Here is a 13,036-nt window from a genome sequence, read left to right on the forward strand (position 1 = left end):
AGACTTAGCATAATGTATTCAAGATTCATCTACATTGTAACATGTATCAGTTCTTCATTCCCTTTCATGGCTGAATAATATCCCATTGTATGGATATATACATTTTATTTATCCATTTATCTGTTGATGGACATTTGGGGTATTTCTACTCATTGGCTATTATGAATAATGCTGCTATGAACACTTGCGTACTTGTGTTGTGTGTAGATGTATATTTTTAGTTCTCTTAGGTATATACCTAGGAGTGGAATTTCTGGGTTCTTTGGAAACTCTGTTTAGCTTTTTGAGGAACTGATGAACTCTTCTAAGGAGGGTGCACCCTGTTACATTTCTACCAGCAGTGTACTGGGGTTCTGATTTCTCAACATCCTCAACATTTGTTATTGTCCATCTTTTTTTTTTTTTGGCCACGCTTCATGGCATGTGAGATATTAGTTCCCTGACAGGGACTGAACCCGATTGGCAGTGAAAGCGTGGAGTCCTAACCACTGGACCACCAGGAAATTCCCTATTGTCCATCTTTTTGATTTTAGCCATCTTAGTTGAGGATGAAGTATCTCATTGTAGTGATTTTTTTTTTTAATTTATTTTTGGCTGCGTTGGGTCTTCGTTGCTGCATGCGGGCTTTCTCTAGTTGCGACGAGCCGGGGCTACTCTTCATTGCAGTGCACGGGCTTCTCATTGCAGTGGCTTCTCTTGTGGAGCTCGGGCTCTAGGCGTGCAGGCTTCAGTAGTTGTGGCACACGGGCTCAGTAGTTGTGACTTGCGGGCTCTAGAGCGCAGACTCAGTAGTTGTGGCACACGGGCTTAATTGCTCCACGGCACGTGAGATCTTCCCGGACCAGGCCTCGAACCCGTGTCCCCTGCATTGGCAGTAGGATTCTTAACCATTGCGTCACCAGGGGAGTCCATCTCATTGTAGTTTTGATTTGCATTTCTCTAATGACGAATGGTGTTGAGCATCTTTTCAAGTGCTATTGCCACTTGTATATTTTCTTTGGGGAAATGTCCAGTCAGATCCTTTGCCCATTTTTAAATTGGGTATTTGTCTTTTTATTGTTGAGTTGTAGGAATTCTTTATATATTGTGGATACAAATCTCTTATCAGATACATGATTTGCAAATATTTTCTCCCATTTTGTGGGTTGTTTTTTCACTTTCTTGAAAGTGTTCTTTGAAGCACAAATTTTTTAAAAAAATAAATTTATTTATTTAATTAATTTATTTTTGGCTGTGTTGGGTCTTTCTTGCTGCCCGTGGGCTTTCTCTAGTTGCGACGAGCGGGGACTACTCTTCATTGTGGTGCACAGTCTTCTCATTGTGGTGGCTTCTCTTATTGCGGAGCACGGGCTCTAGGCACATGGGCTTCAGTAGTTGTGGCTCTTGGGCTCTAGAGCGTAGGCTCAGTAGTTGTGGCGCATGGGCTTAGTTGCTCTGTGGCATGTGGGATCTTCCTGGACCAGGGCTCTAACCCATGTCCCCTGTATTGGCAGGAGGATTCTTTTTTTTTTTTTTTTTTTTTTTTTTTTTTTTTTTTTTTTTTGCGGCACACGGGCCTCTCACTGTTGTGGCCTCTCCCGTTGCCGAGCACAGGCTCCGCACGCGCAGGCTCAGCGGCCATGGCTCACGGGCCCAGCCGCTCCGCAGCATGTGGGATCTTCCCGGACCGGGGCATGAAACGGCGTCCCCTGCATCGGCAGGTGGACTCTCAACCACTGCGCCACCAGGGAAGCCCCTGGTAGGAGGATTCTTAACCACTGCGTCACCAGGGAAGTCCCACTCAAAAATTTTGATGAAGTCCAATTTATTTATTTTTTTCTTTTGTTGCTTGTACTTTTGGTGTCTTATCTGAGAAACCAGTGCCTGATCCAAGGTCGTGACGATTTATCTATGTTTTCTTCGAAGAGTTTTGTAGTTTTAGCTCTTACATTGAGGATTTGATCCATTTTCAGTTAATTTTGTACCTGGTAATACATGGTGTGAGATAGGGGTACATCTTCATTCTTCTGCATGTGGATATCTGGTTGTACCAGCATAGTTGTTGAAAAGATGATTCTTTCCCTTTGAGTTGTCTTGGGAACCTTGTCCAAAATCAATCATGTACAAATGTATATGTTTATTTCTATACTCTCAGTTCTATTCCATTGATCTATATGTTTATCTTGATGCCAGTTACCCTGACTTTTATTTATTTGTTTATTTATGGGCCCTGACTTTTAGCAGTGTTTTTTTTTTTGGTACGCGGGCCTCTCACTGCTGTGGCCTGTCCCGTTGCGGAGCACAGGCTCCAGACGCACAGGCTCAGCTGCCATGGCTCACGGGCCCAGCCGCTCCGTGGCATGTGGGATCCTCCCGGACCGGGGCATGAACCTGTATCCCCTGCATTGGCAGACGGACTCTCAACCACTGCGCCACCAGGGAAGCCCAGCCCTGACTTTTAAATCCCAGGTTTCCTGGATAAGAAGTAACCTCAGGGCCAAAGTACCTTGGCTTGTGGGAATTCCCCTTACCTCTGTAGGTTCAGGATTTACCCTGGCATTTGGCCCAGAAGTTCTTCATTATCTAGTCAATTGTCCAGTGCTTTTGAAATGATGTTTTCTTTATTTATCCAGCATTTACTTATTTATTGCTGAGTCGGGTCTTAGTTGTGGCACTTGGGCTCTGTAGTTGTGGCACGGACTCAGTAGTTGCAGCACAAGGGCTTAGTTGCCCTGTGACACGTGGGATCTTGGTTCCCCGACCAGGGATTGATTCTGCATCCCCTGCATTGGAAGGCAGATTCTTAACCACTGGACCACCAGGGAAGTCCATATCCAGCATTTTAAAATTGTTTTCAGCAAGAGTTAGTTCTAAAAACCTAACCTAACAATATAAAAAATGGAATTCAAAAATATATATCTCAGATCATGAAATTTGGGGCAGGACATCCCTGAGAAGATTTTGGGAAGTAGGGAAATTATTCATGGCATCTTGGAAAAGGACCACTATATTCAATATTGCTTTTAAAGCCACATTCTAATAATAGCAGTTTCCATTAATTAAGCACTTTTTCTGTCCCAAGCTTTCTACTGGGGACATTACATAAACTCTTTAATTTCATTAACATAACAAACCCATACAGTGATGCGTACTATCATTATTCCTGTTTTATGAAATGAAGAAGCTGAGACTTGAGAGGTTCTGAGACGATTAGCAGAGTTTGACCCAGACCCAGATCTAGGGCTCCAGAGCCAGGCTCCCAACCCCAAGGGGCTCCCCTTCTTGTCCCAGTCTCAAATTTTTTCATAAACACTGGAAGGCTTAAAGCAGGGGCCCCCAACCCTTGGACCACTGACTGGTACTGGTCCATTGCCTGTTAGGAACCAGGCCACACAGCAGGAGGTGAGCGAGCGGTGGATGGGCGAGTGAAGCTTCATCTGTACTTATAGCCGCTCCCCGCCGCTTGCATTACTGCCTGAGCTCCGCCTCCTGTCAGCATTAGGGTGAGTTGTATAATTATCTCATTGTATATTACCGTGTAATAATAATAGAAATAAAGTGCACAATAACTGTAATGTGCTTCAGTCATCCCGAAACCATCCCCCCTACTCCGGTCCGTGGAAAAATTGTCTTCCATGAAACTGGTCCCTGGTGCCAAGAAGTTTGGGGACCGCTGGCTTAAAGGACTGAGCTTTGTCTACTCTCATTTTCCCTGTCCCCCTTGTGGTGGAAATGTGAACTGCGACAGGCCGGAGCTCTCTGGAGACAGTTGCTCTCACATTCAGGAATCAATGGGAAGCATGTTTAAACTTCTGATTCCTGGGCTGCAACTCCACAGAGTCTGAAGCACCAGACAGAGAGTAGTGCCCAGAAACATGAAGTTTTCATCTGCTCCCGGGGAGTTCTGTTGCAGTGGGTCTTGGACCCCACTTTGAGAAAAGCTGATCTAAGGGTGAATGAATATCCATGAATCATTGGATATTGCGGGCTTGTTCTCTCCTATATCCTGTTAGTGAAGGGCAAGTTTATGTCTTTCCAGTATGTAGGGAATGGCCCTTTCCCCTTTTAGTCCCTTGAAAAGCAGTTAAGACTTTAATTACTTTTAAATGAGAGAGTACATCTAGTGCTGTTAGGTAGAAATGAGAATGTTTGAACCAGGACATCTTTGATGTTAAAATGTACTATCCAGTAATTCATTGTTTGACTGTAATATAGTGGTGGGAGTTGAAGGGAAAAGTAAAGTATCTGGTTATTTTAGAGAAGAAAAATCTCATCCTGCCTTTCTTCCTCCTCCCTCACCCACTTCTTCTCAGGTTGTGAAGTGGTCGGATTGTTGCTTGCCGTTAGCTTGCAGACCTGGGGATCCTTATCAGTTAATCGCCAGAGCAAGTGTGGATGACTTCAGCAAGCTGGGAGTGGCGTTCCTTGAAGATAGACTCCAGGTGGCTAATGGACTGATACCCCAAAAGATCGTTTGTAAGTCATCTTAGGAAATGTTTTCATCATAGCAGTGTGCCATTAGTTCTGAGCTTAAGGACTGCTGTTTGGTATGACTTAAGGGCAATGCTTATCTGCAGCTTAATTCAGCCAGCAGTTTGGATAGAACCATAAGAGTATAACATTCATACATGTGTCAGTTATTTTTTTTGAGGTGCTTATCCCTGACTATATCATTAGTGCTTTTCAAATTCTTAAACAAGGATTTCCCATAATTGCATTGTTCATGAAATGGCATGCAAATTTAGAACCCATATAATATTTATTTCACACACTCTAATACAGTATAACTGGTTTCTAGACCATAGTTCAACTGAATGGAAGTTACTATGAAGTTCTAAATCTAACAGTTTTTTTAACTTGAAACATATATACTACATCATTTTGGGACACATCTTTTTTCAGGAAACACGCAAAATTTTCTTCCTTAATTAGGCTTAAAAGTAGGCTTTCCATGTCCATGTAAGTCTTTTTTATGTATATGTATACACATATATAATTTAAATTAATTAATTAATCAATTAATTTCACTCCCGGTGGCGTTGGGTCTTCGTTGCTGCGCACAGGCTTTCTCCAGTTGCGGAGAGCAGGGGCCACTCCCCACTGCGGTGCACGGGCCCTCACTGTGGTGGTCCCCCCACCATTGCAGAGCACGGGGTTCAGGCACATGGGCCCCAGCGGTTGTGGCATGCAGGCTCAGTAGTTGTGGCTCGCAGGCTCTGGAGCGCAGGCTCAGTAGTTGTGGCTCATGGGCTTAGTTGCTCCGTGGCATGTGGGATCCTCCCGGACCAGGGCTCAAACCCATGTCCCCTGCACTGACAGGTGGACTCCCAACCACTGCACCCCAGGGAAGCCGATGTACACATATACTTTTAAAATTTTATTTTATTGAAGTATAATTGACTTACAAGGAAGTTTTCTTTTGTATCTTGAGCCAATGAGTGTCACCAGCTCTGGAAATGTGCGAAAATCACTTCATTTCCCCATTGGCCATGTGCATGTGCCTAATACCATGCCAGATGTTTAGCAAGTGCTCAGTTAATGTTTTTTGAATCAGTGATTGTAAACTTATATTCCATACCTGGGTCAAGATACTGGCAAGATCCTTCTCCCCGGTTGATCCAATGAAGTGTCCTGAGAGTGGCTTTTTCCTGGGGCGTGCGTGGATTGACTCTAGCTATGTGCCTTGTTTTTGAGTTTCATTATCCTATAGGAGATTGATAGCCACAAAATTGAATCTATGAGCAAGTGGACAAAATCACCTCTCCGAATCTCACTTTCTTCACCAGACAATAAGGGGGTCTGAGGTGTTCCGGTCTGTACGGGAAAGGTGTGGAAACGTGTGAGTTTACTCGGGATTGTCAGGGGCACTCCCCTAGCAGGTGGGAGCAGCTACGTGGTTCCCAAAGGAGGCCTCAGAGGTGGGGGTGGGGGGAATGAGGGCTGCGCTGGAATGTAGGTCGTGCAGCGCAGAGAGCGCCCTGAGGTTCTGAGCTGAGCTGCGTGACAAAGCGGAGGGTTGATGGCTTGTCTTCTCTGTTCTCTTTAGCTGTCCACTTGCACGACTCTGCTCTGAAGGAACTTAAGGACCAGGCCTCAGACACGCCAGCCCAGCTCCTGGAGCCCCAGCCGGAACCTTCTGTTGAGGGCAAGCCTGAGCTGGAGGCTATGGAGCACGTTGGCAGAGAGGACCACCAGGTTCTGGGTTCCGCACCCACGCCGGGGCAAGGCGGTGCCCCTGGGGGCGAGCCTGCCGGGGAGAGCGACAGAGGCGTGGGCTCCGTCGAGCACTGTCACCTCCATCTTTCTAGCTGCCACGAGTGTCTGGAGCTTGAGAACAGCACCATCGAATCCGTCAAGTTTGCTTCTGCAGAGGACATTCCAGATCTTCCCTACGACTACAGCAGTGGTTTGGAGGGTATCGCGCATGACCTCTGCCCCAAGAGAGAACAGAGGAGGGTCAACCTCACGGGAAAGGCACCCAACATCCTTCTCTACGTGGGGTCCGACTCCCAGGACGCCCTGGACCGGCTCCAGCAAGTCCGGTCAGCTCTGGCCGACTGCGTGGACACCAACTGTTACACTCTCTACCACCTGCCGTTGGAAAGTGCTCTCAGGGACCCATGGCCGGACAACTGCCTGTTGGTGGTCATTGCCACGAGGGAGTCCATCCCTGAGGACCTGTCCCGGAGGTTCATGGCCTATCTTTCTCAGGGAGGGAAGGTCCTGGGCCTGTCATCGCCCTTCACGCTTGCTGGCTTCCAGGTGACCAGGAAGGCCGCACTGCAGGACACAGTCCAGAGCTTGGTTTTCTGCAAGGTGGACTGGAGCCAGGTGAGGCTCAGCGTCCTGAGCAGCGGCTGCGTTTACGAGGGGGGCCCCGGGGAGCCGCTCAGCCTGGGCAAGCTCCAGGGCCACCTGGACAACAAGGACGAGGACAGGCTGATTGTGCAAGTGCCTTTCGGAACACGTGGAGGAGAAGCTGTTCTTTGCCAGGTACGCAGGCCGGCATCCGTGTCAGGATCTTTGGGTCTCTTTGATTGGATACGCTCTCGAAGGACGGACTTTGCAAGGTTGGAGAGTCTGTGTGCTGGGGTGGGGGTCCTTCTGACTTTTGGCTGGGAATTTCTGCTGATGGTGAGTAGCAGGCTTTCCTGTGGATATCCTGTTTCACCAAAATACTTGTGATGGAGGAACGAGGCAGAAGGCATTATGGCTAATTAAAGATTGCTGGTTAACCAAGAATTAGCCAAAACTTGTTTCTTGTCTTGATCTATACACTGGTAATACTCCTTCTAAAATCCATCAGTCCCCACTCTCTTGCCTCAAAGCACACTTCAGTTAATATAATCGAACTGTTATTTAATGAAGGGAATTGAGTGCCTTGGGGTGGTAATTGCAAACAGTAGTAACTATCGCATTAAAACATTGTCAGCGGTTTCTGTGACTGCGCACCAACTGCTGGGATAGTGAGTGTGGAAAACACCTTCAGGTCCTCAGTTCCTTTATGATTTGTCAGTCTTAAAATCTAAGTGTTGAGAACAGTTTCAAATAAGAGAATATTGAAATGATTTCGATTTATAGCAAATGAATACGTAGGTAAGAAAAAATGGAAACAGAGATAAAAGGAAAATTTTACTTCCCTTCCCGTGCTAAGGGGGCTCCTTTGGTTCATCTGCTGTTTCTCTCTCCCCCCACCCCCACCCCGCATTCTTTTTCTTTTGAGCTTTCTGTTTGTTTAAGCAAATGGTAGCAGGATAGACTACTTCAGAATTCTTGATCATTTACTGCAAATCTTTTAAAGCCTTTGGGCAAAAGTTTTTTTTTTTCCTTTTTGAATATTTACTTATTTAGCTGCTCTGGGTCTTAGTTGTGGCATGCAGGATCTTTCAGTGGTGGCATGTGGGATATAGTTCCCTGACCAGGGGTTGAACCTGGGCCCCCTGAATTGGGAGTGTGGAGTCTTAACCACTGGACCACCAGGGAAGTCCCCGGGCAGAAGTTTTTGTTAGAGTTTAGATGAACACTCATCCTTAAGCATTTGATGATCTTATGATTATTTTTTACTTTTTGGCTGCACTGCACGGCATGTGGGATCTTAGTTCCCTGACCAGGGATCAAACGTGCGCCCCCTGCAATGGAAGTGCGGAGTCTTAACCACTGGACCGCCAGGGAAGTCCCTGATGATCTGATGAGAAGACTAAGTAGATGTAGATAGTTGCCCAGAATGGTTCCCAGGATGAATGTTAACAGATTTTGTTTTGTTATAAGGATCTTTTTATTGAGTTAGCGAATTGTTTCCTTTTTTTTTTTTTGGTATGGTTTCATTTCATATGCCGTGCGTCTCTCCAGCCCTCCTAGAAATTAAGTCTCTTGGGTTTTCTGACCAAACATTCTTTAAGGGGGCATGAACATGTTCGCAGATGAACATGTACAATGCATGTTCATCGCAGATGAAGATGTACAACGCAAGCAGGTTTCATGTGGGCTGCAAACTACATGAATTAGTTTTTGGAGGCCTAATGAAGTTCCTCTTATCTTTTTGTCTGCAAATATGGTAACTATAGTAACTCAGAAAATCCACTTAAAAACCTGACTTCCTAGAGCCTCATTTCAGCTTTCAGCCGTGCATTTGACCACCCCTGTGCACAGACTTGTACTAGAAAATTGATTCGGCACTGTGGGCGATCCATTTCTCCGAGTTACGTAGCAAATCTGCTTGCTGTGCCATTTAAATTGACCCCGTTACTGTCATAAAATTTGATACACATGCATTGCCCTAGGATAAAAGGCAACATGATGCAGCTTCAAAAATCAGATGCAGGGGATTAGAATGTCATTTTTGATTTTAAATGACTTCCAGTCTCTGTGTGACAGGGTCACTGTTTTCTCCTCAGGCTTGTGTCACTACCATACCTTGCTGCCGAGATCAACCAATAAATATTAGCCCAGGCTGGTTAGTTTCCTCTTTCCCTGTTCAATTTCATAGTCTTCATTTTTGTAATAAATGGGGCAATGATGTAACCCAGTAAGAGGAGGACTTCAAGGACAAAACAAACCACAGCTGCTCAGTAGGTGGTGGTCTCACAGCCAGGGAGCTGACACGGAGACCTTAGGCAAGGCATTCGTCGTCGTACAGAAATAAGGAAATTTTGATGGACTTTTCTGCTGATCAGATTTGCAGGGAAAGCTTAAGGCTGTGGGTTAATGCTGACATTCGATGTATCAAATGGACCAGGAGTTGGGCATGAAGTTGTGCAAATAGAGCCTGTGAAATGGACTTGAAATATTTTGTGTTCTTATTAGCTTAGCACATAGCAGAAGTGGTTCTACTTTTATGGCAGAGTTTCTCAACCATGGCACTGTTGAGATTTCGGACCGGTTCCTCCTTTGTTGTGGGGTCATTTTAGCAGCACTGCCTGCTAGATGCCAGTAGCACCCACCATCCTGTCTGTGACTGGAGACGTTTTTAGTTTTGGCTTTGGGGCTTGTCTAAATGCCTTAATTTTAGACGAAGCCAGGTTACAGAAATGGGCCCATCACTATGGTAACAGCATCACAGCCAGAGGACCAGGAGGGGGGGTGTGGCACACACATGCGCTGGTGGCCGTTTTTTTTTAAGAAGATGTTGGGGGTAGGAGTTCATTAATTTTATTTATTTATTTTTGCTGTGTTGGGTCTTCGTTTCTGTGCGAGGGCTTCCTCTAGTTGTGGCAAGCGGGGGCCACTGTTCATCGCGGTGCGTGGGCCTCTCTTGTTGCGGAGCACAGGCTCTAAACATGCAGGTTCGGTAGTTGTGGCTCACGGGCCTAGTTGCTCCGCGGCATGTGGGATCCTCCCAGACCAGGGCTCGAACCCGTGTCCCCTGCATTGGCAGGCAGATTCTCAACCACTGCGCCACCAGGCAAGCCCTGGTGGCCGTTTTGAGGTGCAGAGCCAGACGGCCTCTCTTCTCGCTGCTGTTGTAGAAGCACCTGACCTTGAAACCGACGATCACACTTCGCCCACAATGTTGACAGCTGTGCTTTCTCTCACCTCCTGGAATCCGGAGGCCTGCTCGTAGGGGGAGCTCTCCTTTTCATCCTCGGCATCTCTCACTTGTGACAGGGACTTCTGTAGCACCCTACCCTGGGTGTATTCACTCAGCCCAGGGAGTACATTGGCCATTAACCACACTCGCCCCCCTCCTTGGGCCCAGGTGGGGACAGAACTTGGCTCTTTTGGTTTCTGCCACACGTAAGAGGTAATCTCCGGACAGTCACGTGCTCAGGTGAATTAAACGTGACCCGTTGCCATGCTGACCGTCCGTCCCAGCACTGGCTTTGACCCCTGGAGATGAGAGGCACACGTTTTGGGTAAGAATGCACGGTAGAAGGACACACAGTAGGATTCATATACCTTAAAGGAGTTCGCTTTTATGCCTCCTTCCTTTCCTAGGGCTGTTTAGAGGACAAACTCCCCTGCTGCTCGTGGGCAACAGGCTCGGTTGTGGGTGAAGCAGGCAGCCCTCAGCTGGCCCGCTGGAATGTGGGGACTCTGCTGGACAGTCCTCTGCAAACTTTTCAGATTGGCTTCAACTTTCAACAATTGGATTGTTTTAGATGGTATATTTGGGCAGTATTTTTGTTTTGGTTAAGACTTGAGTGGGAATTGAGAGATTTTAAGTTGCCTGAAGGCTGACACTATACTTTTTAAAATAAATAATTAATTTATTTATTGTTGGCTGCATTAGGTCTTTGGTGCTGCGTGCGGGCTTTTCTTTAGTTGTGTCGAGCGGGGGCTACTCTTCGTTGCGGTGTGTGGGCTTCTCATCGCGGTGGCTTCTCTTGTTGTGGAGCACGGGCTCTAGGTGCGCGGGCTTCAGTAGTTGTGGCTCATGAGCTCTAGAGCGCAGGCTCAGTAGTTGTAGCGCACGGGTTTAGTTGCTCCGTGGCATGTGGTATCTTCCCGGGCCAGGGCTCAAGCCCCTGTCCCCTGCATTGGCAGGTGGATTCCTAACCACTGCAGCCACCAGGGAAGCCCCTAGCACTATACTTTTCATTTTATTATAATGTTCTTATAACGTCAGCCGGGTGCTCTGCAGGCAGTGGAATCCCACAGCTGACCCCTGGCAAAAGCAAAGTAAAATAAAACATGGTCAGTTTGCCCTTCTGAGTACTGAGTATTCTGGCATCCTCCAGGCGCTAATGCCCAGTTAAAATCTCATCTCAACAGAGCCAAAAGTTCTAGTACCTTCCTTCATACCAAAACACAGACCATTGATAGGAAGGTTCTAGTTTGAGTCAGCTAGAAGTTCTGGTATGTTGGGATCTCAGTTCCCTGACCAGGGATCGAACCCACGCCCCCTGCAGTGGAAGTGTGGAGTCTTAACCACTGGACTGCCAGGGAAGTCCCAGAACTACTTTAATTTTAACTGTACAACAAAGCCTGAACTAAATACATGAAATTCCAAGTCTTATCAGGTGAAGGAGGGAGGTGGGGCAGCCCTTTCTTGAGTCCGCCAAACCCCATTCCTCTATGTGTATTCCTGCAAAACTCATAAAGTGGTGACTAAGGCCACTCCTGTCCCCAGGAGTTATGACCAGTAGGTAGAATAGAAGCTTCGAGCATGACGCACTGTGCCTCCCCCAGTTCAGCAGCAACTGTACTTGGGTCCTCAGCACAACAGTGTTCCTAAATGTTTGTCATCGTTTAACTGAGTTAAGTGACTTGCCCAAGGTCCCATGACTGATTAGTGATAAAATTCGGGACCTGGAAAGTTACTATCCGGGGTCATTTCCACCAGATCTTTTCAGCCACGATTTTTTTTTAAAAATTTTTTTAATTTAATTTTATTTTTTTTCAGCCACGATTTTAATGGGCTCCCACGAATCTTTTTTTTTTTTTTTTTTTTTTTTTTTTTTTGCGGTACGCAGGCCTCTCACTGTTGTGGCCTCTCCTATTGTGCAGCGCAGGCTCAGCGGCTACGGCTCACAGGCCCAGCCGCTCCGCGGCATGTGGAATCTTCCCAGACCATGGCACGAACCCGCGTCCCCTGCATCGGCAGGCGGACTCTCAACCACTGCGCCACCAGGGAAGCCCCCCTCGAATCTTTTTATTGCTTGCTGTTCCCTACCAAATATTCAGATTCCAGGTTTATATACTGTTGATAGTTAGAAGGATTCATGTTCAAGTTTTCAGAAAAAGTAGTAAAGCCACTGCTTTTCTTTACGTCGCTAAGTGCCTCTGATTTATGTCGTGGTGTCTTTTTCCTTCAGGTGCACCTGGAACTACCTCCCAGCTCTCCAGTAGTGCAAACACAAGAGGATTTTAACCTGCTCAAATCAAGCAATTTTAGAAGATACGAAGTCCTTAAGGAGATCCTGACGACGCTTGGCCTAAGCTGTGATGCAAAACACGTTCCTGCCTTAACGCCTCTTTACTTGCTGTCGGCAGCTGAGGTGAGTGCTCGGCAGGGAAGGGACCTCGACCTCCTCAGGTGCCCTTCTTCAGAACGGTGACCCTCCCCTCAGTCGCTGCCTTGCAGTGGGTTTCAATTTTGTCTTCTGTTTTGATTTTCCATTTCTATTTTGACTTCAGGTTTTGAAACCATCTTAAAGTTGTCCAAGTATAACTAATTTCTTTGGTGTTTTATGTAAGGGAGGGAGAGAAGAACATTGGAGTTTAGAGGGAGTTGTGTCTTAAAGTTATGTGGCCCATTCCACTTGAGGGGGGAAAAGGTCACTCTTCTATGTGTCAAGAGTGTATTTGGAAACCGCAGTTTATTCAGTTGGGATTAAAAGCCTTGGTTTTGATTTGGACCTTCCTCAGGGAATCTTTGGATGGGGAAATCACAACTTTTGTTTCTTTTGTGCTGAAGTCTGCCATCTTGTGGCAGAAGGGGCTCTGGATTTCAGTTGATATCTTTTACTTTTGTGTAAAGGGAAAATGTCATGGAGTTGGGATCCTATGTATTCAGGAATCTTCCTGGCCTTTTGTCTGCATTTGATGTCTGTGGCTGCTACCTGGTTGGGCAGGTTGCCACATTCTCCAGGTGTGTCTTCTCAATCTTTTTGCTTTG

The 13,036-nt window shown here is 46.5% G+C and overlaps 1 protein-coding gene across 1 annotated transcript in view; it reads left to right on the forward strand.

The window, feature by feature from the left end:
- HLCS (holocarboxylase synthetase) overlaps positions 1 to 13,036 on the forward strand; it is a 198,326-nt gene that overhangs the window by 14,734 nt on the left and 170,556 nt on the right. The window contains exons 3-5 of the mRNA XM_060010324.1: positions 4,293 to 4,455; positions 6,026 to 6,972; positions 12,234 to 12,416. Of these exons, the coding sequence (XP_059866307.1) occupies positions 4,293 to 4,455; positions 6,026 to 6,972; positions 12,234 to 12,416 (1,293 nt within the window). The remainder of the gene's footprint in view (positions 1 to 4,292; positions 4,456 to 6,025; positions 6,973 to 12,233; positions 12,417 to 13,036) is intronic.

Source organism: Delphinus delphis, chromosome 4, assembly GCF_949987515.2.
Source record: "Delphinus delphis chromosome 4, mDelDel1.2, whole genome shotgun sequence".
Taxonomy (NCBI): domain Eukaryota; kingdom Metazoa; phylum Chordata; class Mammalia; order Artiodactyla; family Delphinidae; genus Delphinus; species Delphinus delphis.